Below are 26,946 nucleotides of genomic sequence, written 5' to 3' on the forward strand. Positions count from 1 at the left end.
GTGCCACGCTGCTCCCTCCTCTGACAGCCACAGCAGTCGTTGCCATAAGGCCTGGTGACCCGCCTAGTGTAGTAATTCTACCTATTCCTGCCCAGTTCTCGTGGGAAATAAGATCAGCACAGCCCTGTCCTTTATCTCCTTCTTTACTTCTCTGCTGTGAGGCTACTGCAATGTCTTGAGCTGCTGTCCCCTGATGCAAAGGGATTGTCCCTGACGCGCAGCTCCCTTGTCAGCATCTCTCCCACCCAATGCATCCCTCTTCTTTCTTTTTAAAGAAGACCTATGGACATTCTGGGTCTTCCCTAGTACGGACCAAAGGAACATGGATTCTTCAAACTGTACTTTAAAAGTCAGTTTACAGCACTAGAAAAAAGATGATAAAGCCAGATGCTAATCTTTACATCAATCAGGTCACTCTATGCTAGAAGCTCATTTGCCTTGCAAATACTCTATTGTTGCATGCCGGGTCCCTCCCCACATGCTTAAATGATTAACTCCACCCAAAAAAAGAACTTTTGCTGAAACTGCTGGAGGAGAGACAGATTCTGCCCCTGAAACCATGGGGCCTGTCAGCTACTCATCAGAGATCTATGACTTGGTGAGTCAGGCCTGGCTTTGCTTCATAACAGGGAGAGCAGGTAGAGCTGGGGTGGGCTGAAAGGCCTGTTTTCTATCTGTGCATCTTCCACCCCTCCTGTTGGCAGAGGGGGAGCGAAATCTTAGGCCTTACAATCTGCCCTTGCATCCCTTAAGACCTGATCGATGAAGGGACTGCAAGTGATCATGCTGCGCTGGTGGAGAGCAATGCCCAAGCAAACCCAGTGCAAGCTCTCTGCCCATGAAAACCCTGGGTATGACCACACATGCTCCTACTGCTGCCTTCTGCATGAACAGGCTTATGTAGGCTCTGCTGAAAGGGGAATAGGCAGTATATTCACAAGAGGGGACTTCTAAAGAGGGGAAGATAAATTGCAAGTACTTCTTCTAATAGGGAGTGACGACACTGTGTATTCTGCCCTGTAGTTCTCTCCCCCTGCGTCTGCAAGTGTCTGCAAGACAGCAGCTGCACCTTTTAGACGATGTGCTATCCAAGGGGAAGTCCAAAGCCGCGCTATCATTAGCCTGGTTTTCAAATGCTGCAGCTCAGAGTTTACTTTGTAATAGAGTGGCTCTGCAGCAGACTTCAGGTTTCGTTTAGTTTCTCTGAAGAACCAATAGTCAGGTGCTGCAGCGAGAACAGTTTTGTACCTTTTCTCAGACTTCCCGTGCTCGGGAGTCTGTGACATGCGTTTCCCTGAGAGCTTCCATAAGGCACCGTGGTGTTCCCAGAGTCTTTGCTCTTATTTGTGCATTTCCCTAGTTCACGCATAGAGAGAAGATGAGCAGAAGCTCTGTCAGTAACTTGTGCTGATGTGGGCAATTCCAGTTTTAAGGCTCTCAGAGTGCAGTGTGATTCTCCCGGCCATGGCATGGGCTGGAAGGGAATGACTCACATGGAAAATCCCTAATAGTGCACAAGCTGTTTCTTTTCTGCAGCCAAATGTTCTGATCGCTGGCAGTTGTGGGGGAACTGGGAAAAGCAGCTGACACACAGAGACGGGAATAACTCTAAGATGTGGGTTAGAGGGGAAAAGGGATCCCTGAACAAAGAGCATGCAGGAATAAGCTTCCCTGGCATGCACTTGACTGCTCAACTACAAAGACACCACTTTATCACCCACCAAAAGTCTGGCTGCAGTTGTGTTGCAGGAGACTTGCATGAATGTTTCCCTGCACACGCACGCTCCTAGAGGTGGGAGTCACAGCAGAGTCCCTAGAACCTTGGCCTGGCACATTCAGTGCATCTCCTGCAGCTCTGGGTCCCTGCCCTTCCTGTCTCAGCCCAGAATCTGTCTTTTCATCCTCTTTTCTTTGTCAACTCATCTCTGTCCGCTCCCACCCACAGTCACTCATGTGCATCACTGCTTAGAGATGCACATGAGAGGACGCCTCAGGCGCAGCTAAGCACACACTTCCCCTGCCCACAGCGACTGGCTTACGGTAAGAACCCTACCTGCCTACTGCCAGTGAGCAGATGGTGTCTTGATAGTGGTGCTTGGCCTCCGCTCCTTCAGCTCCACAGGCAAGGTGATACTGGAAACTCTTCAACAGCCAAAGCCTTTGAACACTGTGCAGGCTGCCCTCCCACTGTCACTGAGGCCACTATGGCCACCAAAGCCAGCCATTTCCCGTCATTTTTCTCCTCTTTAAAGCTGGAACCCTCCAACCTCTCTCCAGTGAAGTTTCCCATTCCAACACATGTTCTTTTTGGGTGTTCAGCATGGTCACCCACATGTCCTGAGCAGCCTGGTTTGCTTGCTGTACCACATTGCAAAGGTTCTTGAGTTGCTTTTGGTATTTTGGGGGCCAGATTCAAGGATCTGTCCCTGGCCAACAAATCACAGGTTTCTGAGTGTGTTGGTAACTCCCGACACAGGGTCTGGGTACAGACTAGGCAGTGAATGTTTGTTTGGGAGGGATTTCTACAGGCTTTTGTCTTTAACAGCAATCTCCAATCTCCAAAGTCATACGCTAAACCAGAAAATTTATTGTTCTTTGGGAATAAAAATGCTTCTCACCAAAGGCTTGCAGCCCACTGCTACAATTGGCAAAGACAGTCACGAATGTTTGAGGTTTGGAGCAGAGTCACCTCTTTACCCAGAGCAGTTGCGTGCAGAGGCACCCAATGTGTTGCCCAAGAAAGAAAACACATAAATCCCTTTTCTTTAGCCAGTCACAGTGCAGGACCCAAGGCTGGTCATGGCCATTTAGGTAAGGGGTACATGGGGGAGCAAAGCCCACGATCAGCTCTACAACTGTTTAAAGCAGGGCTGGCTTTAGAGCTGGGAACTCAGTGAGGGAGGGAGCAGCAGGTGCAAACAGTCACAGCTGGCAGTGAAAGGTATGAAAGCAGCAAGCGGAGGCTTCCGCTGTGGTTGACACTGGAGTCTCCACACTGGTCTCTAGAGAACGTGCCGGGGGGGAGCACAGGGTGACTGCTGCCATGCTCTCTCCAGTTATCACTGGTTTCTCAGCTTGACACAAGCTTCCTGTGCTGCTTGTCTGTGCTTGAGCCTTTTGCTCTTGTGAACATGCAGCTTCTGCCTGAGGCGCCTGAGGCCAGGCAGAGCATGGCCACCATCCCTGCTGTTGTCCCGAGTGCAGCTCCAGCTTCACGGCACTTGGGACTTGCCCACAGTCCCAGCCTGAGGACAGGCCACTCACCTAGTGAGGAGCTGCTGCAGGTCAGGCGTGAATCACATCTGCAGTGGCTCCATCGCACTTTCCTCACTGGTGTCAGCCTTGGGGCCCAGTGGTGTTTTCAGATTCCCTTTCCTGCCCTGACTACAATTAATTCAGAACCACAGGGTTCACTGGTAGAACCGATTTCTCTCTCCAGCATCCATCCCCATAGCTATGGCACTGGTGTGCCTCAGAGGCGTTTGAATGCATGCCCCACATCTTTCTCTGAGTGCGTGGGAAGTGATCTGAGCACCGCTGCTACTGTCACCACCTTGCCCTGCCCCAGGCAGCTCCGAGGTCTTTGAGGAATAGAAGCAGAAGGGGACAGGATCTGCACCCCTAACTGGGGTACAGATGTGCTGTGTGGTGAATCCCACCACCTTTCTACCTGGCAGCAGGCAGCAGGCAGGATGGGGGTGACAGTCAGGCTCAGAAATGGGTAGAGGAGGGCTCCATGCTTTCTGAGAAAGTAAAAGCCATCAACCTGCAGGTAACATGGTTGGTTACATGGCAAGAACCAGAAGATTAAATTGGTCATCTGTCTGGACAGCAGAACATGCCCAAATGCACTAGGTAAAGATTACAGACTGAGCAGCACTTACTGTTAGAGACTGGGACAGCCCTCTTCATAAGCTGCTGCACCTCTTGGCACCAGAGGGTCTTCCCACATCACCACACTGCAGACAGGCAGCATGCCCTCCTGAGGCAGGCAGACTGTGGGATGTGGGAATCCTCTGCTCCAGTCTGCTGGGTCCAGCAGAGGGACCAGGCTCTCATGTGCAGAAACTCCCCTCTGTTAACCAGAGCCTTTCTGTTCTCCAGAGCCAGGTGGAGCTGAGTGGTTACTATGAAGCTGAGAACACCACCCCTTCTTTGGAGGGCTACTTCTGCTTCAACCCAGCCTCATCTGTGGTCGGCAACCAGAGAGACTCCTTCAGAAAGGTCTTCATGCCCCTCATCTACTTACTGATGTTTGTGCTGGGGACAGTGGGCAATGCCCTGGTTCTGGTCATTTTAGAGAGGTTCAAACGGTCTCGCACTACCACAGAAACCTTCCTCTTCCACCTCACCCTGGCCAACCTGGCACTGTTGCTCACCTTCCCCTTCAGTGTGGTGGAGAGCTTGGCTGGGTGGGTATTTGGGAAGTTCCTCTGCAAGATCCTCAGTGCTGTCCACAAGATCAATTTCTACTGCAGCAGCATGCTGCTTGGGTGCATCGCCGTGGACCGCTACCTGGCCATCGTCTATGCAATCCACACCTACCGCAAGCGCAGAGCCCGCTCCATCCACCTCACCTGTGCGGTTGTCTGGCTCTGCTCACTGCTCTTGACCTTACCTGATCTCATCTTCATGGAAGTCTGGGCGGATGACAGCAACCGCAGCATCTGCTATTTTCCCGAGGTTGGGATTGATGGCAACAACGCCTGGCTGGCAACCCGCTTCCTCTACCATGCCGTGGGCTTCTTCATGCCCCTGCTGGTCATGTGTTACTGCTACGTGGCCATCGTTCGGGCTCTGTGTCAGTCCCAGCGTCTGCAGAGACAGAAGGCTGTCCGTGTGGCCATCCTGGTCACGGGCGTCTTCCTGCTCTGCTGGAGCCCGTACCACATCGTCATTTTCCTGAACACACTTACCAAGCTAGAAGCCTTCACCAAGAACTGCCTCCTGGAAGACCAGCTGGATACAGCCATCATGGTCACAGAGGCCATTGGGTTCACGCACTGCTGCCTAAACCCCATCCTCTATGCCTTCGTCGGAGTCAAGTTCCGTAACGACTTCTTCCGGATCTTGCAGGAGCTTGGCTGCATAAGCCATGAGACCCTGCAGGAGATCCTGGAGATGACGAGGAAGGGCAGTGGGATTGAGTCTGACAACACCACCTCTATCTCCACTTTCTAGCTGAGAAGAACTGCCTGCTGGGAAGAGCTGCCTGCTGGGCAGAGCCGCCTGGGGCTTGCCTTCCCAGTGGCACGCGTGTGGCCTCAGTCCCAAGTTTCACAAGCATCCCTCCCCCTTCTTCAGTCCTCAGGAAACTGAGGTCCGGCAGCCATCCAACACCCAGATCCCACCAGACACTTTTCCCTGGCTCCTCCTGGTTCTTGTGCCTGTAGAAATCCATCCAGTCGGTGACACTCTGTCCAGTCGTCACTCTGGCAAGGCCAAATGAACCCGAGTAGGTTGAACCTGACGTTTTCACCTGTTTCTCACAAAACTGAGTGCAGGCATCCTCTGCATGGAGCCAGTCACAAGGCTGGGGTGCAAGAGGCAAGGAAAGAAATGCAGCCAAGTCAACGAACTGAGGACAAAAGCTCAGCAGCTCTCTACTTTGTTGGCTTGGGTTGGTAGAGACGTGCCCGAAGGAGGCAGTGGCCACTCGCTGGCCACAGCAACTGGAACAAGACACTGAGGGGATGCAGAACTCACTCCAATGTCATAGGTACACAGTGCTCTGCCATTCACTGTTTAAGCAAAGTGGGAACAATGTCAGTTCTCTTGCAGCAGGAATTTTATGCGAAACTCAGTGCTGAAGTTCAATCCACTAGCAAAGGGCTCGGCTGCAGCCGAACTTCCCTGATCCAAGGGCCCTGCTAGGAAGACCAGTCACTATGGAAGGAGTCACATTACATCAGTCCAGCTCAGGCAGAGATCTCATTCTCAACTTGTGACTCGAGGACAAAACTCCCCAAGCATAAGGCTTTTACACAAAGAGCCCTCCACCACTTCCTGCAGCACTGAATCTTCAAAGCCAAAACCTGCAGTTAATGGCGACCGTAGTTACCCAAGCATGTATGCGCAGCAGCAGCAGCAGAGCAGCTCTCTGAAGCCTGCCCTTGCTGTCTAGATCCACAGTCCTACCCCTGAGCAAACCCATTGTAGACACATTATAAACACCTTCCCAGCCCTGGTTCCGATGGGAACTGTGTTTCTACACAACAAAGTTACTGGCAAAATGAACAGTGTCACATTCTCACAGTGTTCACGAGGTAACAAGGAAATCTGCAGTTAAAGTAAGAGTGAATGGATTACACATCTGTTCTTACTATAGGTTTTAGTAATTATATCTCGGGAAACTTTTAGAAAGTTTTGAGGTGGGCTGTAATAAGCAGTTAAATAAAATACCCCCTTCTCATCTATAGTGCTTGTAAGCAGTTGTCTGTCATCATATCACTTTCACGAGGGAAATGCACTAGAGAGCACTAAGTGGGTTGATGGCACCTTTGTGACACGCGTTGCTGTTTGCACATGGAGACCACGGAGCTCAGCTTCCTCAGATTTCCCTTCACCAGTGCTGCAGACAGCTCTGCCGTGCTCGTCGTCAGTCCAGATCCGAGTTACTTCCTGCTTTACAGAGCCTCTCGCACTGAGTGCAGCACCTCCTACCCCGGCGGAAAGCCACCCTCATGCCTGCGTTCAGCCCAGACAGCCTGGGCAAGGCTTGGCTCAGAGCAGGCAGGCCCTTCCCTGATGAGCAGAGAAAGCCCCGATCCCCACTGAAGCGACCCCAAGTAGGGGGACACAAAGACCCCCACAACAGCACGCTGCTCCGCAGCTCCTGCAGGCCACCACGGCCTCCCAGGAGACGGAGCTGGGGTGCTGCAGCAGAGCATCCTGCTACGCGCGCCCCATGGTGGGCAGCAGAGCGTGCACCGGGTAGCGCATGAATGAGCATGGACCTGGGAGTGCTGCAGAGCAGGGGCTCTCCCCGCGGCTCTGAAAGCCCCGGCCTCGCTGTGACGTGCTGCAGGTGATGCTGGCTGAGCTCAGCTCTGCTCATCCACTCCCAGTGCCACAGATAATCCCGCGGCCGCTGAAGACAGGCACAGGGTCAGGTTTTGAAATTTGTCTTTTTAATAAAAAGGCACCTATAAAACAGGTCAATACATTACAGGCAGCACAGATACCCAAAAACAAGCCTAAAAATTGTTTCAAATAAAAACCAATAAGATGTCTTCACATATCGTATTTATATATTTATATTTATATATATATTTATATAATGGTACAAAATGACTGGGGAAGTTTCTCCATGGGATGACAGAGAACAGGTCAGTCACCATTACCTCAACGTGAAAGCTACTCCTGGGCGTGTGATTATCTGATACACTGAAAGATGCAGTTTCCCAGCAGTCCCTTTTTTTGGAGCTGGAAAACATGACAAAATCATGGCTAAAACATGGGCAAACCTTTTACTGTGATTAGGTGGAGTCAGGACACAGAACTCAAGCCGAGAAGCCGAGCAATCAACTACAAGACACGAGACTAGACACAGCTCACAGCAGTGGGCAACAGGCTGGTGGCAAACCTGGCCTGGGTCTAACAAGGACTGGCTTTTAGTGAGCTTCTTAAGAAGCTCTTGCCATATTGCTGTTCACAGATGCGACTGAGAGCCGCCATGGTGCAGAGGGGTGTTAGGCAGCACTTCTTCTCCCATCAGATGTTCAGCCATCAACAGGGAAGGTACGGACACGTGGAGATCTCAACCAGGCTAGAACAACAGTTGTCTATAGACAAACAAAAACCTTCCATATAGAAAAAAAGTATGGCTTCAAATTAACCGAGACTAGCTGGTGGGTGATGAGCAACGTTTGGGGCTGGCACTGGTATTTGGATGTTTACAAGAAAATATGGGCAGCCAGCACCTCAAAGTGCAGCCAAGAGAAGCCACGGCCTTTCAGGCAAGTCAGGCTTAGAAAGAGCTGCATCTGCTAAAACCACATCTTCCCATGTGAAACGCATGTTCTGAATGGATAGAGAATCCAACCAGCTATCACCCCAGGTCCAAAGCACACTTTGTTAGCCTGGGGTTTATTCCTCCACTCCAACTGCCAGGCAGGGATGAGCACCTCCCAGGATTGTTCCCATTTTGTCATCTCTGAAAAGGCTGTGCGCTCACACTGTACACAACAAAACCACATCAAACTGGAGACCAGAGCGAAAGCCTTCCTCAAATCCAGACACATGCTTCCCACCCAGTACTGCTTGCTACAAAACACCCAAGACTTCAAGGTATTCCTAACTGGACTATGTGGCCCCATTGTTGAACAGATCAGATCAAGACAGCTGCTGACTTTCCTCAACAGCTTGTAATGCGATAAAAAGCCCTGCCATTTGCTTGCTACTTGACAATCTCCCTTTCTGAAAGTGCTCTCCTCCCTGCAGTAGCATGCAGGGAAATGTGAGCTCTGCTACAAGAGAGGTAGTATGCTAAGTCTGGCTCTGCAGAGACAACCCTCCAGTGAGTGTTTCCCCAGCAATCACCTGCCCTGAGTGCACTGCTGGATACCCATAGGGTACTCATGCTGGAATCTGCAGAGGTCCCTGCAGAGGTCCAGAGATATCATGGTGCATGCAGAAGTGCACACGTGTCACCCTGCGGTCCTCTCTGTGAGCAAACATCGGGGGCCCATCAGCACTGTGGGTGGGAAGACCTTACAGAGCGGAGGACAGGGAGGGTGGAGTGCATCCAGAGCAGCTGGAGTCGTTCAAACAGCTTCCACCAGCCTGGGAATGAGGCCACAACACAACATCTTCTGCCCGAGGCACAGGGGGCCCACACCACTGACCCTGTACAAGACCAACTCTTACACCAAGATGGAGCTTCACACACAGGGACAGGTCCTCACCAGCGGCTGGACCTCTACTGCACAGCAGAGCAGGGCTGCTGCCAGTAGCTCAGGGCGAGGTGAAGCAAAGACTGCTTGTGAAACTCTGGAGATGGATCACTGACAAGCATGAGGAAGACTTGGGAGAGCACTCAATGGCAGAGGTAGAGCACAGTCGCAGAGGGCAACAGACTGGTAAAGAACTGGTGTAGGAAGGCTGCAGCAGAGCAGGGTTCTCAGCTCACCTCTCCTGGAAGCACAGGAACGCTTCACCTCACTCATCTTGGAGCCCATCTATCCCTACACACTGCACCACCCTGCCCACAAGTGACACAGCATGAAGGGAAGGGACTGAAGGTGACGTCGCTGGTTGAGACCTCCGAGTCCGGCACATTAACCACCTGCACAGCAGCCCAGATCCGCTTCTCCAGCCCAAGGGCCAGCACCATCCCCAGCCCAGCCACAGCAGCTTCACCACACAGCAGCAACAGCCAAATCCTGGGAGGCTGCTCCAGCAGTGCTTCACCGTGGCCACAGCTCTGACCTCCCCGAGGGGCCTCAGTCGTTGACTGCGGCCATGTGCTCTGCACAGCATTCACAGGGGCCTAGGATCTGCATGAAGCCATACACCCCGCACATGCAAACCTCTGGGACATGGGAACAACACAGGTTTGACACAGTCACTCTACAATGGGATTTCTCAATGCCTTGTGCACCCTGGGGGATCCTCCTGCTGCCCCTCAGGAGAGTTTTCAATCCTTGTACACTGTTGACTTTAGCATGTGGGGGTTGTTTTGTTTGTTTTTTTAAAACATGTTTTGAGGCTTCTATTAAAACACAGAAATACAGAACAATTAAAAACCAGCACAAGTTTTGCCTTTCCCAGCGTCCTATTTACAGCTAGTTCCAAAAACCCTCTTGCACATTTTGTTTGTTTACAAAGGAAAAAAAAAAAAGAAAAGAAAAAAGGAAAAAATGGGGGGGGAGGGGGGAGGAAGAACACTTGACAGAGGAAAACCAAAAAATGAAAACGTCACAAACTGCCACTGGGTCTGGATGTCCCTGGTCACCATACAGGGCTTAGTGTGACAGCCCTGCTCCCAGCCCCTCCACCCTCCCCTTCCCCAAAAAGAAAGGAAAAAGAAACCCAATTCACATCAAGTTTACTGCACATCTGGTTTTCTGTGTAGAGGCGAATCCGATCTGAAAAGCATCCCACGTAGTGTCCTCCACCGGCGTTGGCCCCCAACTGTCCCCCAAGAAAGGTTTAAAAGTGTCTGTAGAGGCAGCCCCATCCCCTCCCCAGCTGAGTGCCGGCCAGGTTAGAAAGGCAGGTTTGCCATGTTCCCAGGCCCGGGGATGTAACTCATCTGGCTGTCCAAGGAGACACTCCTCTGCCTCATCTGGTGCGTGACCATGAGGTTCTGCTGAGGCGGAGGCCCCATGAGGGAGCCCTGAGGTGACATCATGTGTCCTGTCTGGGCATACATCTCCCCTGACACAGACATGCTCCTCTGCTTGGCCTGCATCAGCATGAAATTCTGCTGGGCCATCAGGCTCTGCTGTGGAGACATCATGCCCTGGTGCATGCTGTTGCCCATCATGCCTTGCTGGGGCGGTATGCCTGTCCTGCCCAGCATGGGAACTTGTCCAGGATGACACATGGGCATGCCGAGTCCCCTCTGTACGCCCTGCTGCCCAGGGAGGCTGGGAGCATTCATACCTGGCCGCACCGGGGGCTGCTCAGCCATCATGTTCTGCAGGTTCATGAGATGGAGGTTGGAAGGCTGCGATTTGGGTGCTTGGCTGTCGCTCTTGGGGAAATACTGCAAGGTGCTGCTTGGCTTCTCCGATGGGATGATCCTGGACAGGTCAAACTCAGGGATGCCAGTGGGCGTGGGGCGAATCACCTCGCTGAGCTCGGGGTCGTTCAGCACCGATGCCACCCCAGGAAGCACGGCTGGGTAGGGCTCGCCGATCCGAGGAGGGATGTTCTTCCCCATCATGTGCTGCTGAGGAGGCATCTGGCCAGGCTGCTGGGAGGGCAGGTCCTCAGGTGGCAAGGGCATCCCTGGTGGGTAATGCTGCTGCATCCCCGGGCCACCTCCACCACCAGGGGCCATGGGCATGCCCCCGGCAGGAGATGGCATGGCGTTGTGGGGCTGCTGCATGCGGGGGAACACGAGCTGGTTGGAAGGGATCATCTGTGAACTGTTGGGCACGGGGCCGCACTGCTGGTTCATCGAGTCCTGCGGCCCTGGGGGCAGCATCATGGGGTTCTGGGGAGGCACGCCTGGCCCTGGCGCGCTTGGGTGCATAGGAATGTTGGAGCCCAGAGGGTTTGGGGAGGACATCATGGAGGTGGGGGGCGGCTCATGGGAGAGCGGTTGCTGACCAGGCAGGTTCATTCCCATGGGGCTCTGAGAAGATCCAGGCCCCACAGAGTTCAAGTGCAGCTGATTCGGCTGGTTGCCTGTCACACCTAAGGAGAGGCAAAAAAGAGAGAAAGAAGGGTTAACTCTGCCCACAGACCTCTTGGGACTGCAGATTCCACATCCTGGATGCCTGCCTAGCATTCCTGCTCAGAAAGCCCTGAGCATGGAGCGTGATGCTCAGCTAGAAACCGAAAGGTGGGCTCACAAAGCACCAGCATCAGGGAAAAGTGCCTCAGGCTCCAGCTCCTCAAGCGTGGGAACAGCAGAGAGCTGTTCCAGCTTCAGCCACCCCCCTGGATGGAGCTGTAGCTCCTTATAGCTCACTGATTCTAGAGTCTGGGCATGTTGGGATGGTTCTACCCCATGATCTCAGCGGGGCTCTCAGCTGCCTGCAAGGCACCAAGCAGTGACACTTCACTGCCTGCCTGCAGAGGTAGCCACCCAGCAAGCTCTTGCGACCACATGATCTTGGGTAGCGAGAAGATAAAGAAGCAAAAGAGTCTGCAGCCTGACCCAGGTACTGTCCAAGAGGGAGGACTGGGCTCACTGGCACAGCAGAGTGACCCGTGCCTGCGAAGGGGTTCAGGTTAGGAAGGAGCCAGCACATTTGCATTCCTGAAGTCAACCCAAGTGACTACCCTGCAGTGAAAGAGTCAAAAAGTTGATTTTTCGTTTTGAAAACTGCCAAAAATATTTAACAGACAGCTTTAAAGCCCTAAACCAAGTGGTACAACATGCTGGAATTCCCCTTCGGGCTGGTCACCAGATGACGCAAAGCGCTCATTTGCCTAGCTGTCCCCAGCAGTGCTGCCAGTCAGCGGAGCGTATCTGGCTGTCACCTACTGAGATCAGAACTATGCTATGACAGCCTTGCCCTTGCAGACACCTGGACTCCACCAAAACCCCGAACTCCCACACCTTGTTCAGAGCGTCCCTGTTCCACTGCACAAGAGCACAAAGGCTCCAAGCAGCAGACCTTTGCCTGCGAGTCCTGGAACTGAGACAATACAGGAGCCCTGAAAATCCAGGGCCAACATGTCTGCACAGGGTGAAGGTAGTTCCAAAATGTTCCAGGGCTCATGGAAAAAGAGTGCCTCCAATTCCACATGAGCTCATGTCCTTCCAGGCAGCAAACCCAAGCCAAAAGCTGATGGGCAGCCTGGGTACAGGACAAAGAAGTGAGCAGACTCTTCTGAATGAGGACAAATTTAAGCCATTTGACATGGCAGTTGGTGGGAGAACATCCTTCCTAATGCTTCCTCCACCTAGCGTCTCCGGTCCCTGGCAGCACAAGATGGTGTGACCCCTTCTGGGACAAGTCCAGCCCCAGAAGCACATACCTGACATACTCCCAGGTGGAAGCATAGGCCTGTCCGGCAGCAGCTCGTCATCAGAGGTGGCGATGGTTTTGATGGCATTGTGGTAAAGCGGTGTGGAGCTGGGCATGGCATACTTGGACATCTGGGACATCATCAGTGAGAGGGGGTTCTGGGAGGGGGATGGATCTGGAGAGGAAGTAAAAGGCATGTTGGGATTCATGGTGCTAGAGGTGTTACTGGCTGGTGCGGAAGAGCTGCTCCGAGGCCCGGAAGGGAGTGAACCTGCAAGCAAGACAGAGAGCAGCTTAGCACCTCCTGCACACCGTGCCTTGCTCCCATCAGACAGCAACCCTGGCCCCTCCTTCCAGCAGCTGTGACCAGAGAAGGCTGCAAAATGCAGAGCTGGCATGGCCTGGCATCCTCCAGACTCTGAGGAGGCTCATGTGGAGACCCTGCTCCAGAACAGCAATGAACTTCACTTTAAACTGCCCCTGACCGCCCAGCACTGGCTCATCTTTTGCTGCCAGTATCACAGCACGTGAGCTGGGGTTGAAGTAAAAGCTGCTCTGTTCACCCTCCCATCTACCTGCAAAGGCCCTGGGTGGACTCCTGGAAAAAAAAAGACTAGCTCCATGAGGCACAAGGGCACGCACCAGCACGAGCATCTCCCCGCTCCTGCGAGAACACACGGGCTGGAGGGGAACCCTGTCTGCATGTTCCCCAGAATGGAGCACACACATAAGAAACGTGGCATACCCTGATCCAGTCCTCCCATGGAAGTAGATGAGTTCATGCTGAGAGTCTGCTTGCTCTGGTTGACTCCCGGGCTGGCCATGGTGGCTTTGGGAGACGGCACCCAACCAGGGGAAGGAACAGCCATGGAAGGCGACTTCAGGCGGCTTGGTGAGCCAGTTGGAGACCGGACGTTCAGGGAGGAGCTCATCACCTGGGGGGACTTGAGGGGTCCAGACTGGTTTGAAGGCGGCATGCTGACCATCTGCGAGGGCGTCTGTGGGGACTTGAGGTTGGCAGAAGGGGAGGTGACCAGTGGCGAGTGCACCTGGCTGAGGGTGGGAGACTTGAGGTGACCCATGCTGGGTGAGTTCATCTGGCTAATGTTGATGCTGAGGTCAGAGGGTCGGCGGCCCAGCCCCCGGGATGGTGCTTGGTGCATGCTGGCAAGGTTCCCCCCTTGCGTGGGAGCAGGATTGGAGGCTGGAGGCAGAGGGATGTGGCTGAGCCTGGTGGTGCCGCTGATGCTCCCAATGGGCATGGCACCCTGCTCAGGGCTGAACATGTCCGAGCCGCTGCCCATCTCCTGGGGCATGTTGGGGTAAGGCCCCTGCCCACTTGAGAAGCCTTGCTGTCCTTGGTTGGGGAACTGGGAAGGAATCATCATTTTCTGGGGTCCCCCCAGCATTGTACTGCCATTGCCATTCTGAGCCCTGGCCCTGGCCAGCTCCTCAGGGCTCATGCCCTGGTGGGCCATCATGTCGGGGCCCCTCATCTTCTGCGACATCATCATCTGTTGCTGCGGCGTCATCTGGACATTGAGGTTCATGTTCATGTTCATGTTGACATTCATGTTCATGTTGAGGTTGCCGGGGCCCATGGGTGCATCCATGTCCCGAAGGCCTGACTGACTCATAGGGGGGCTCAGCATGCCCCGAGTGCCTGCAAAATCCATTCCCATTGGGGCACTGCTCAGGCTGTCCCCTGTTATCTGCCCAGCAAACATGGACGGATCCATCTGCCGGTGGGCCTGGATCATCCTCTCCATTTCCATGCCCTGGCTCATGGGGTTGCCAGACATCCCCATGGGCCTCTGCATCGCCACCGGGCGTTTCTCCATCAGCTGATGCCGCAGCATCTCCTCTCTGGCACGAGGATTCATGAACCTTTCGTGGTCCCCCTGCCCTGCCGGATAGGGCAGGGTACCTTGCGGAAAGTTCCCGGGGCCTCCCATAGGAGGCATATCATCGTTCCATCCCATGCCAGGCCTGACTGGCCTTTGCATGGCATTCATGGGCCCAAGAGCATCCAAAGGCATGTTCTGCATCCCTCCGAAGCCAGAGACTCTCTGCATTTGATTTCCAGGGAACCGTGGCCCCGGGAAGGGTGGCCCTCCCCGCAGCTGCATTGGGTCCTGCACGTCTATGGGTCCCCGCAACTGGCTGCCCATCCCCGGAGGCCACTGCTCTCCAGGCTTGCTGTGGTAGGGTGGTGGGGGCCCACGCATCATCATGCTCCCCATCGACTGCGGGATCATTATCTCCTGCATGGGCCGGCCATGGATGCTGATCTGCTCCTCTTTCCGTCGCTTTTCCTCATAGTACTCCTCCTGCAGCTTCCTCCAGGCCACTTGCTCCGGTGTCAGGCTGTCCTGGTTCAGCCGCTGCATCATCATGTTCATCTGCTGCCCCATGTCAGTGCCTGGATGGTGGGGAACCTCATGTTCCAGGCTGGGCCCACCGAGGCTCTGGGTCTGCGAGATCATGGACTGCAGAGGCTCCTCATACTTTTTCATGCCGGTGGCGGGTGCAGGGGGCTGGGAAGGGGCAGCCTGTGGCTGAGGGGCAGTCCCACCCTCACCTGTGTTCTGGCTGGACTTCATGAAGTGCTCGGTCTCCCCACTGCGCAGCAGCAGGCGCTCAATGTCCCGCAGGGTCTGCAGAGAACGCTCTCGGTGCTCCAGCTGCTCCTTCGAGAGGCCCTCTGAGTTCATGGGGTTCCTGGGGCCCAGACCTGCCTGCCCGTTCCCCGGCATCCCCGTGCCTGGGCCCTCGCCAAGGAGGCTGGAGCCGGATGTGGTGGAGGAGTCCACCTGCCCAGGCTGCATGGTGGTGGCAGATGCGGTGGGTGTGTTTGGGTGGTTGCTTCCAGGCTGGTTGCTGCCGCCGTTGTTCCCCAGAGAGTTGGGAGTCAGATCTCTCCGGATATCTTCACTTGACCCTTCCTGGGGCAGGCTGCTGGGTGCAGGCAGAGGTGTCTGACTCATGGTCTGAGGTGGGGGCTGCGGTGGGGCGGGTTGTGCCTGCGGCTGACTCGCTTGAGGTGCCGGTGGTGGCTGGGACTGTGGAGTGTTGGCAGCAGGAGGGTTAATGGGAAGCGGCTCGGCAACCCCCAGCACTTTAGGAGCTGGTGCCTAGCAGAGAAAAGGGAAATAAACCTGAGCAGGAAAATCCTAAGTATGTAACGCTCCCCCACACCCTGCTGGAGACCTCTCTGTGGCAAAAACATGTCCTGTGGCAATTCCCCTTCATTCCCTGTGGGGAAGACTCAGCTGCCATTACACATGCCGTGGAAATGCACAGCCAGGTGCTCTGCACACATGGCTGCAGGGTCACGTGCCATGCCCCATCCCAAACTTTCCACGGCTGACAGAAGAACTCTGATGAGGTTCGACAGCAAAGCAGCTTCCCACCCCACCAAAAGAGCAACTCCTTCCTCTGCAGCTGAGCCAGGAGCTGGGGGAGAATGGCCACCTCAGAAGGGAAGGGTCAGCAGCATGTGCCGACAGAGGCATTGGCTCATAGCCCACTTACCTGGTCTAGTTTTGCTCGTGGGACGTTCTGCTGATGGTAGGCCAGAATGGAGTCAGCTCGGCCCTGCAGGACAGCTTCTGCAGCTCTGGGGAGAGAGCATAAACCACTGGAGAAGAGGTACTATGCCCCATCCCACCTGTACCAGCCCCAGTGGCCACCTCCACTCTTCAGTCCTGCGGGAAATCTCTGGAAGTCACCAAGTAGGGTGATACTCTCAGAGTCCCCCCCGTCCCACACAGGCCGCAGTGAGGCTTTCCAACTGATAACTGCTTGCCCTGGAATTTCCCTCTTCCCATGTCCCATGTGATGAGCACTGGGCTGTACCTTGTGCCTGCTGCCCTAAGGTGGCTGTCACTGAGATGCTCTGGTATCTACTGCACCAAATCTGTGTTGTAGAAGAGCTCTAAACCTAAGCAGCCTTGGTAGGATTCCAATGCTGAGACAACATGGAACAGAAGAGAGGAATTCAGTGGAGAGCATCAAGTGTTACAGGGCACCCCCAGTGACACTCAGCTGCTTAGCTCTTCCAAGTCAGTCCATGATGGTTTGGGTGAATCTTTCAGCTGGATGCTGACTAGACATACTCTACAGCATGTGTCACAGAGCACAGTCCTGGGCATTGCTGGGAGGAAGCGTGTGTTTAAAACAGAGTTTGCCCATCCCTGGAGGACAGATGAGGTTTTCTACTTACGTGTTAGCAAGGTGTGTTGTGAAGACGTAAACGAACTGTGAGGGTGGCTTTCCCGCCCCACCACCTGCAGCGTCGGACCGCAAGCCGGGGGCAGCACCATGAGGCACGCTGGAGGAGCTGGTCTCGTTCAGGTTCGGCAGCGGGTTGGACCCTGGGCCAAGCTGTGAGGCCGTGGACATTGCAGTATCTGCTACATTACAATCTGAGGGAGAAGAAACGGGAGAGAAGCTGCCGAGGCCGGGCCGGGGCAGGGTGAGAGCCGCCGCCCGGCGGCAGGTGGCAGCACTCGCCCGGCCATCCCCGGCGCCTAGGGGCCACCGCCTCCTGGTCCCCAGCACGGCCCGAGGCTCTCCGCCTGTCCCTGCCCGCGGAACGGGCACCGGGGGTGCTGGAGTCGCATTAGTCATCAGCCGTATTAAATAATAGCCCTAATTAATATTAATAAGCGTTGCAATTACCAGCAGCTCGCCCTGCCTTCCTCTTGTCTTCCTCCTCACGCACTGTTCTGTTCCGCCAGGGCAGGCTCCCTTGCTCCCCCTCCAGCAGCCTCCCGGCACTCACCTCCCAGTAGCAGACCTGGGAAGACCAGCACCACAGCCCAGCCCTGGCACAGCAGTGTTTAAAGGGAAGAGACGCCACTGGAAATGTGACATGGGGACACGCACACTGCCTCGCTGCTAGCCCTCGTCCCTGGACAGCCCCACCTCGACCTGCTCTAAGCTGCTCCAAGGCCCATCTGGAGGCAGGCAGCAACAGGGAGGCAGCACTGTACCTTCCCACAAGGGCTGCAGACCACAGAAGAAGCACAAGAGAACATCCAGAAGAGGATGGCTACAATATGCTGGCAGGCACAAAGGCCACCCTGTACTTGATTTTATATATTTCCATGTTCTCCATCAGCTGCAGCTCCTGGGCCCCAAAGGACCTTGCCCTCAGATATTCTCCCTGTTGCAATTTGAAAGTAAACCGAATTCTAGATACAAAAAATAAAACATAAAAATCAAAGAGTTTTGATGCTCTTGGAAAACAGGAGACACCTACAGTTCATTGCCCCAAACAGTGCACACCTTGGCCAGCTCAGCCCTGCCTGAACCCCTGTCAAGACCCCAAGAGACTCTTTAGACTCAGTCACCTTTAAAGCACAGCTGCATGGATGGCCTGGCACAGAGCTAACTGCTGCAACAAGAACAATGCGTGTCGCGTGGTCCGGCTGCCCCTATGACCAGGGTGAGCACACTTAACCAGAGTTTAGCCAGGCACGCTTCCAAGATGGCAATTCTGCTACTAGTGTGGCTAGAGCCAGGTAAAACAGGGACATTCAACCTCAACACCTTCTCCTCCAGCATCGCAGTAGCATCTCCACAAAATAGGTCCCACACTTCACTGCATGGCTGCAAACATTCTCCCTTCACAACCACCACCAACTGCAACGGCCCACTACGCCACACAGCCAGCTAAGTCAGCCCACAAAGGCAAAACTAGAGGTGCCAGTGCCATCTGCCCTGCTGAGCTGCAGGATCTGGCTTCATTCAAGCTTTTGAGCTAGTAAGGAGGTAGACACTCACTGTGTGCACTGCTGATGGGCTTGTCGTCTTCCTCACTGTCCGGTCCAGAGCACCATTCATCCCCACTGTATGGCTGCTTCCTTTCCAGCACACACCGTCGCTTGCTACGGGGAGCCACCTCACCTGCAACAGGATGGAGCCATCAAAAGAGCTGAGGAGACCTGACAGGGGCTGGAATGACTGCGTGCTGCATGCCGGCCCTACCAACCCAGCCAGGATGCACTGGGCAAGATGTCTTACGCTGATATCTGCCCAGCCGTGGTAAAGATCCTGAAGTATCTGCTAGGTCTGGGCTCCCTGTCTTTGCAGCCAGACCTAGTGAGACTCCCCTGTGAGAGCTATGGCTCAAATGATACAGATTCCTTACTGTCTAAAAAGAGTCTGCAAAACCAGGACATGTCCAACTGATGTTCCAAGCCAGAGAGCTTTGGGCACTAACCCTAAAAGTAAGGGGTCTGTGGTTTAGCAATTAAACCTGAAAATGGAACAGGGGGGCACATTCGCATCCTTTGCACACATCAGTGGGGCAGGGGCCTTCCCTGCCTCCCTCCATTTTTCATATGGGGCTGATGCAGCTAAGGGAGAAAGTAGCTAAAGGCACCCGGGGACTCGTGGAAAGGAATCAGACACAGGACAGACACATGTGGTTGTGAAATCAAATGCACAGGGGCACGAGCTGGAAGAGCGGCTCTGTGTCTGGGGACCAGGTGTGAGTCTTGGTTGGAACCAAGGGCCCTACTGGGATTTCTGCTCCGACAACCCCCCTGCAAGATGCTCTAGCATCCCACGCAGCCGTTGAGCACAGAGCTTGGCGGAACGCAAGAGGCTACAGGGAAGGCTGGTGAGGACAGGGAAGCCAGAGGGTTTGGAAGCACTGACTCAGCCCTTTTCCAGAAGCCACGTGCTATAACAGAAGAGTCATCCATCGCTGATGAAACCACAGAACTGTTCAGACAGCGACCCTCACAGCACCTCCTCACTAACCATGACTGAGTCGTTGGGCAGCTGCAAGAACACCACAAAAGCAGCTCTTTGCCAACAGCAAGGAGACAGAAGACAACTCAACTTGGTCCCAAGTTGAAAGTCTGCACATCACAAAGCAGGGTGTTCAGTGCAGCTGCAGTGAACCATGCTCTTGCTTAGCTGGCCTCAGTAGCCTATGAAAACCAGAGTCGCAGATTCTTTACGTAACAAACAGTTTAGGGGCTGGAACATAAAGACACTGCTCAGTCACTCTGGTCCCAAAACCACGGATGTGACGAGCAATGATGCAAAGGCACACAGGCAGCCAGGACAAGCCCGGACAGAAGCCGCAGCACAGAAACACAAGATACTCACAGCTGCTCCCATCCCAGGTCCTGCCAGGACGCTTGGAGCAACTACGAGTAGGACGTGCTGAGGCAAGGTTTAGGAGAGTTACTACCTTTTGATTCCGTGTCCTGTGAAGGGGTGCTGGCTTCTCGCTGTTCTCCAGAGTCCACCGAGATGCTTCTTTCCCGTTTCACCTTGCCCTTCAAGGAGCTGAAGTTTGGGACAGTGTTCTGGCTGTTTTTCAGTCCAGAGTTGCCAGGGGAGATCTGAGTGGCCTTGCTGCCATGGCTGCCTGCCCCCACACCCTTAGAGCCCAGGTTGCAGGGGGGTGCTTGGCTCACGTTGTGGTGCTGGGCTGGGGCACCGCTGCTGCCTGCCTTGCCATGGCTGGGCAGTTTGTTGTCAGGGTGCATTGGATTGGCTAAAGCTTCCCACAGCGCCAGTGGAGGGAGCTCCCAGGCCCTTTGGTCAGAAACCTGCAGGAGAAGAGGGCAGCGGGTGAGTGGGTGCTCCTCACACGGGCACAGCCCCAGAGCCGCTCCTGCCGGGAATCAGCCAGCAACCCTCCAAGCAAAGGATCCCGCTCCACAGTCAGTTGCACGCAGACAAGCAGCCAACTCCCACCCATGCCATGCATGGAGCCTGCCCGTGCTCAGAGGCACAGGCATGGACACGAGAGCCCTTGCTGCTGAGGCCGTGATGAGAACAGGGTGCTCCATGCCAGCCTGCCCTCTGGTGAGCATAAGGATCCTTAGGGATGTGTTGCAGATCCCAGAGCTCAGACAACTTTGTGACCTTGAACAAAAATCTGGTGCCCGGTGGTTTCAGGGACCCCTTCTGCAGCTAAGTTTATTTTGCTCTGCCAAACACAAGGGAGACAACAGAGCAAAGAGAAAATGGTGCAAGCCTATAAAGAAAAAGCTGGTGTGGGACAGAGGAAGACTAAGAAGGTTGAGGCTGCTGAGGAGAAGCAGGCGGCGGGCTGCAAGGCAAGGGCAGGGCCAGGAAGTGTTGGCACTCCAGCTAAGCAGTATCCCTGTCTCTCCCAGGGGCCTGAGGGACTGTTGCAGCTCCTGCTCCAAGGCCCTGAGTGAGGTAGCATCCACTGCAGCATCCAGCCCAGCAGGATGATGCAACATGCCACAGGCCTGCTGGGACAGCAGCGTGAGGTTCTCCTTCCTGGAGACCCAGCCCAGGTTTCTGAATAGCCCCGCAGGCTGAGGCAGAGCGTGCAGGGAAGAGGAGGTTAGGGCAGAGCACCCGGCCTCTGGGCTGGAGACTCCTGCACACCAGCTTTCCCTGGCCTGAACAGCATTCACTGCCAAGTCCTCGGAGACAGTACCAGTATGGAAAGAAGCACAACCCCATGAGAACTACTCCCGACTTTCTCCACCTAGAGCACGTAACTCTTCCTGCATCAGAGCCCCGTGTTCCTCTGCTAGTCTCACCACCTCAGCCAGTGATCCCAAAGCTGTCACCCCCACTGCCTGTCACATCTTCCCTACTCCTTGGGGAGCAGGGGTGAAGGAGAGTAAACCCCACATTCATAGAAGTTGAGGTATCCCTCTCTATTTGCTTACATCTGCCAAGTGCTTAGTGTGCCACCTCCACCATGCACTCAAGAACCTTTCCCGTGTACAGGCTGAGAAATTTTTCAGCACATGGGGGGTTCCTGGGCCTGTGGTCTGCTCCTCCCATCTGGACCACGCAGGCCAGATGCTGTGCACAGATTTCTTCTACCGCCCAGAGACAGGAAGCACTGGCTTCAGGCCAAACCCTGCATCTCTAAACAGCACCACCAGAGCCCAGCAGCACTACCCACACTGGTCCTGGGTTGCCGAAGGTGCACTTGGGGACAAACCATTGGCAAAAGCCAAGTGCCTGCTCTTCTAGGGCAAAACATCGTGCCCCGGATGGCACGGAAGCAAAGAGCAAAGCACACTTGGCAGACCCGTAATCCCCGACAGACAGCAATCACCACAAGGTGCAGGCTGCAGGTTTCCATCCCTTGCCAGAGTCCCCTGCCTGCAGAAGGGGCTCCTTGGCAGCTGCCTCCCTGTGAGGCCAAGCACAGCTGACACGCTGAGAGCCGCCTGCACCAACCGTGCCGTCCACCGCGCTGCCCACCCCGGCAGTCCTGGTGAGCGAGTGGGATCCTCCATGAGCAGCTCAGCTTGGCCTATCACCGCTTCCTAACGAGCGAGCTGTTAGCTGCTCCCTCCTCCTCCGCCTCCTCACCATGCACCTCGTGAGGGCTCTGCTCTAGCCTGGAGGAAGATGGTGAGCCACAGCGCTGATTAATTTTCACGGCACATAAGGGAGTTGCTAGCCCTTTAAGTGTCAGCCAGTCTTGCTCACTCGCTCTTGTTCTCTAGGGACCTATTAATAGCAGCTGGAAAGATCACATCACTCTGGATATTTATACCCCTTATTCCACACCAGGAGAGATTTATGTCAGAGCTGCTGTCCCAGTGCCTGCCCAATTGCTCTGTCAAACCACTCGCAGGGGGAGGGGAGCAAAGAGGGGAAGGAGACACAGAGAGGGCAAGCAGGGAGGAGGAGAAGGTCCATATGGCACAAGCTGCAGCGTTAAGCGCACACGCTGCCTGCAGCCGCTGGCTGGCTAGCCGCAGGGAGCCTTCAGCCCCGCTGGAAGAGGCTGCTGCCAGACAGCATTCCAGAAAGCAAGCCCTGCAGCAGCTCCTGCTGCTGGTGGCCCAGAGCCCCTGCCTGCTGCGCGCACTCACAGGCTGTGCAAGGCGTCTCGCTGCAGTCCTGAGGGTCACAGATCCACTGACACCAGGGCACAGCCAGCCCAGCACAGGAGGGGCTGTGACCATCACCCATACCAACGACAGGCTAGGAGATGCAGGTCTGCCTGTGGCACATCTGAACGGACACATCTGCATTCAGAACAGATCCCAAAATACTGCACCGAGAATGTGGATGGGCAGCAGCACTGATGTGCACCCCTTGTGCTGTGTAGTACAGGCATGTGAATACTGTAGGGAGGAACAAAACCGGGGCCCCCCTAAGACCATGCTTGCAGAGTCCAGAGACTAACGCTCAAGATGGAGCCCCTATCCCTCCAGTTCCCAGGTCAGATTGCAGGGGTCACATGCACTGATCTCAAAGAACCTGGCAGCCGCCACAAGGAAACTTTAAGACACTGCCTGCAGTATGGATGAGCCTCACTGGCTGCAAGATACCTCTGGAATGTTATGCTTTTGGGGCATCCATCTTCCTCCTTCATTTTGGGAGTAGGTCAGTGCTTCAGGGAGGGCACCCAGCACCTTGACTCAGCCAGGCTCTAGAGGGAAAGCCACCGCAGGCTGATGGTGGGCCCCAGCTAAACACTGAGAAGCCTTCCTCTTCCAGTCTTCACTGAAACTGACCGCTCTCCCTTCACAGTTCCTAATGGGAGAAATGCCAGAAGCAGCTGTCTGCAGATTCTGCTCTGCTTTTGGGAGCAGCAACAGTTGGATTCTGTTGCAGATGCATAGCAGGATCCACCCCGGCCTCTCATCTGTCTGGCTGCACCATGCCGATAGGCATCTTGATTGCTCTAAGCTCCCTGCACACACCCCTAAATTCAAGCTAGATTCCAGCAGGCATGCCACACATCTGGGCCACAGAAGAGAATCCATTAGAAAGTAGATGCACTGGCATGGAGAGACAAATGATCCAAAACATCTTGAAAAGAACACGACAAAAAGGAGACTGCACAGAAGTCTGGCTCCCTCTGCAATGTAGCAACACACCCACCACTCCAGCCCAGTAGTTTTAAAGACAATAGCAAATTTAATTCCCAGCAGTTAAAGCAAAGAGCCAAGACTCCTGGCTTCTACCCCTGGCTGCCACCAATTCCGCAAGTGACCCCGAGCAAGATGTACTGTTTCTGGGTGACTCGATCTCCCCATCATTAAACAGGGGGACAACCCAGCCTCACCTCAGGCAGGGAGGGAGGCTTACAAGGCACAACAAATACTGAAGTGCTATACCTAAATGCAGAGGGTATTTGCATCTCATACAGCTGAAAAGCCACGTCTTTAAATCAAAGACTGGGACCTTTGCAGACAAGAAACCTCAAAACAAAACAACACAAACTGCTTTCAGTAAGTCTCCTCCAGTACAGTCTGAGCAGCAGCAGAGGGGGAGGCAAAGCTCCAGGCCAGGAGAGACTGGGCTGACATATTCGCAATCCCGGAATTGCTAGCTGATAGATCAAGAAACCTGAAACCCCGCTGCGTTCCCGGAGGACTTTCTGGTGAATCATGCTCCAAAGGACGATAACACAGATTCCCAACATCGCCACAGGAATGTGGAGCCTGCGCCTGCCTCCTGATGGGGCAGGAGAGCCTCCTGGCTGCCAGCCTGCCTGCCCCACAGCTTCTCCGCCTTGGTGCTGGCTGACACTGCTGCCATGCTATCCCTGTTGGAGGAAAGGGCCAGAGAAGAAGCCGGGAAACCAGAGTCACGACGATTCAGGAAGGAAGGAGCTTTGCCGCACCCCCCTCCTGTCAGATGCTGGGGAGAGCTCTTGTGAAACCCAGACGACTCCTGACTCTCACATAGGCAGTAAGAGCCCAGTCCGGGCTCCTGAGCTGTGCTGACATGCCCTGAAGATCCTGAACACCCAACGGACAAGGCGGGTCCTGGCAGAGTGATGCAACAAGCATAAAGTCACCTGGCCCTTCTTCGTTAGCCGGTCCAGGAAGTGAGCAGATCAGGTTGCCATTGCAAACACCCTCCAAGCACATCGCCTGTGCTGCTAACCACCCACCCGCTCACTACTAACAGCAATCCTGGGACAAGCCTGCCCTAAAATCTCCTGTGGACACCACCACAGACTCAAGCAAACACCCTGGCTTTGGAAATAAGAGGTTCTAAGCAAGCTCAAGGGGTTCTTGAGAAAGGCATTAGGCAGAGAACAGCAAAAGGAAAGACCCCAAAGACCCATGGCCCTCTCCCACTGTATCTCTCACCCCAAGGCTGGATGAGATCACAGGCACACCACCTAACACCATTCCGAGATTACCAGTCCCCCCGGGGTTAAAGCAGAGAGGGTTGGAACACCTCCAAAGAAATACCACACAATTTCATTGAAGTCAGAGTGCTTCACGGAGGTGAAGACTATGACAAACTCTCCAGAAGCAAGACTTCTGCAGTCCGAGATTCTTGGATCATTTCTGATTTGAGAAAAAGACTACAATCAGAAACTTGACCTTTGCTAAAGGGTTCTAAAAAGGTTGTTCCAAAACAATCCTTTTCGCAATACCTTTTGAGTCTGCTCCAGCAAGAAACAAACCTCTCAAAACCAGCAGCAGAACAGCACTGCTGTCCCCCAGCCAGCCCCAGCCCAGTGGCAGCGATGGGCTCTAACAGCCAGAGGACCACCTGAGCCAGCACGCTTGTGACCAGCCTCTGCAGAAGCATTTCCCTAACCCCATACCCAGCACTCGCCAGAGCATGTTGTTTATCACCAGCAAGAACAGCCTTCAACCAGGCTGCGGCTGGTAAAGGTATTCTCATTTGAGCCTTGCTTTGGTCGGTCAGACTCAGAGTCACGGGGAGGCAGGAACTCCACAGGACAGCACTTCACTGACACGAGTCATCTGTTTTGAATGCATCACAAAATTATCCTGCTCTTTCACCACTAGACCAATAGCCTGGAGAAGTCCATTTTCTCTTCTGTTCATTTCTAGGATTCTTCTCCTGCCCTTTCCAATGGCAGAAGCGGTGGTTACCCTCACTGTCTGTACTAGAGGGCTCTAAAAGACCTCCAGAGAGAACCTAATGCTTTGCTGAATCCTTGCAGTTCTCAGAGTCATTTTGGCAGGCCCTGCTGATCTCCTGCTGTTCGGAGCTGCCTCAGGAATGATGCATTTCAGCAGGGCTGCTTGGCCACGAGTCTCAAAGGTCTTTAGTAAGACAAAACCTCAGATTTGTGTTCTCGTCCACCTAGGGATGGACATCCCCACATAACACAGGTGGAGACTGAGGCTTGGAGAGAGTGAGGTAAATTGGCAATACCGTCTGCTTTCTGCCCCACAGCCTATTACCTTTCTCCTGTTGCTGCTTCAATCCATCAGTGTTAGAAGAGCTTTTCTTAGCACTTTCTTGCCCCCAGCTCAACAGTTTCTCCCACTCTTCTGCTGCTTCCTGCGCCCTCAGGCAGAACCTGGCTTCCTGTCCTGTGCTCGGGAGTCTCCAGGTCTGTCACCAAATTTGCAGCTCCCCAGTCCAACTGGCACGCTCCTTACAGAAACCCTGCATGTGCCAGACATTACTCAACTGTCACATGCGGCTCTATTGGGATGATAACGAGGAATTATTTCATGGCTCCTGCGACCTGCTGGGTCAGCGAAGTGACATGCAGGGAGCTCCATGTGCGCCACAGCCACCTGAGCGCTGCAGCTCGGCTGGTGTCACAGCACCCAGGAGGCCAGGGAGCAAAGCCAGACATTTTAAGTCACACGCAGGAAGGCTTGGTCTGACAGCCCTACTCTGGCCTGACTGTATGCACTGCTCAGATCACTCAGAGTCCCAGGGTTCTGGGTCTGCTCCCAAAATAGACAAGTTGTCAAAGAAGACTTGGGGTCCATTCCTGCACCCAGTCCCAAGACTAAATGCAACGTGCAAAGGACACACCTGCAGCTAAAGCAGAGGCTGGGGTACCTGGGGGCCATCAAACCACAGACTGCAGCACTGTGCCCAGCTGGGGAGGGGGAGCTGGCAGCACGATGCAGGAGAGAGGGGGCACAGCAAGGCTGGCTGCCCTGGCACCGTGCCCTGACACCGCCCTCTGCCAGCCCAGGCTGCAGAAGAGACGCAGAAATGCCGAGCGCTCCTCCAGGATTATAAATACCAGGCCCAGAGCGCATCGGAGCCTGGGCTCTATATTTAAACCCGGCTGAGGTCACTTCCTTTTCCCAGCAGCTCCCACCCCAGTCACCTCATATTTGCATGCCATCATGACTAAGGCACATCGGGGTTTAAGGTCAGAGGGGAAGCGGCCACACATCTGCCTCGCAGGAAATTCCACCCTGGGAAACCCTTCACCTTCCCCAGTGCAGATCGGCTGCACTCAGGCTCTGGCAGCAGAGATCCTGCTGATGAGCGGTGGCAGCTGGTACTGGGACCCCAGTGCTGGGCTGGAGAGGGATAGGGAGACCTCGAGGAGATGGGAACCCAT

At 54.5% G+C, this 26,946-nt stretch overlaps 2 protein-coding genes across 2 annotated transcripts; one reads left to right on the forward strand and one right to left on the reverse strand.

The window, feature by feature from the left end:
• Positions 1–374: 374 nt before the first annotated feature.
• Positions 375–5,181, forward strand: CXCR5 (C-X-C motif chemokine receptor 5; the record flags this gene model as incomplete). The annotated part of the gene is made up of 2 exons (XM_080631601.1): positions 375–598; positions 4,105–5,181. The coding sequence occupies exons 1-2, from the start codon at positions 560–562 to the stop codon at positions 5,179–5,181; spliced, it is 1,116 nt and encodes a 371-aa protein (XP_080487727.1). The 5' UTR covers positions 375–559.
• A 4,284-nt stretch (positions 5,182–9,465) lies between these two features.
• Positions 9,466–20,164, reverse strand: BCL9L (BCL9 like; the record flags this gene model as incomplete). Its single annotated transcript, XM_080631684.1, has 7 exons — positions 9,466–11,367; positions 12,661–12,921; positions 13,396–15,778; positions 16,185–16,269; positions 16,876–17,077; positions 18,441–18,563; positions 19,864–20,164. 7 exons carry the CDS (start codon positions 20,162–20,164, stop codon positions 10,208–10,210), a joined length of 4,515 nt encoding a protein of 1,504 aa, XP_080487810.1. The 3' UTR covers positions 9,466–10,207.
• Positions 20,165–26,946: the final 6,782 nt, after the last annotated feature.

The sequence above is a fragment of the Psittacula echo genome (assembly GCF_963264785.1).
Source record: "Psittacula echo genome assembly, chromosome: 18".
Taxonomy (NCBI): domain Eukaryota; kingdom Metazoa; phylum Chordata; class Aves; order Psittaciformes; family Psittacidae; genus Psittacula; species Psittacula echo.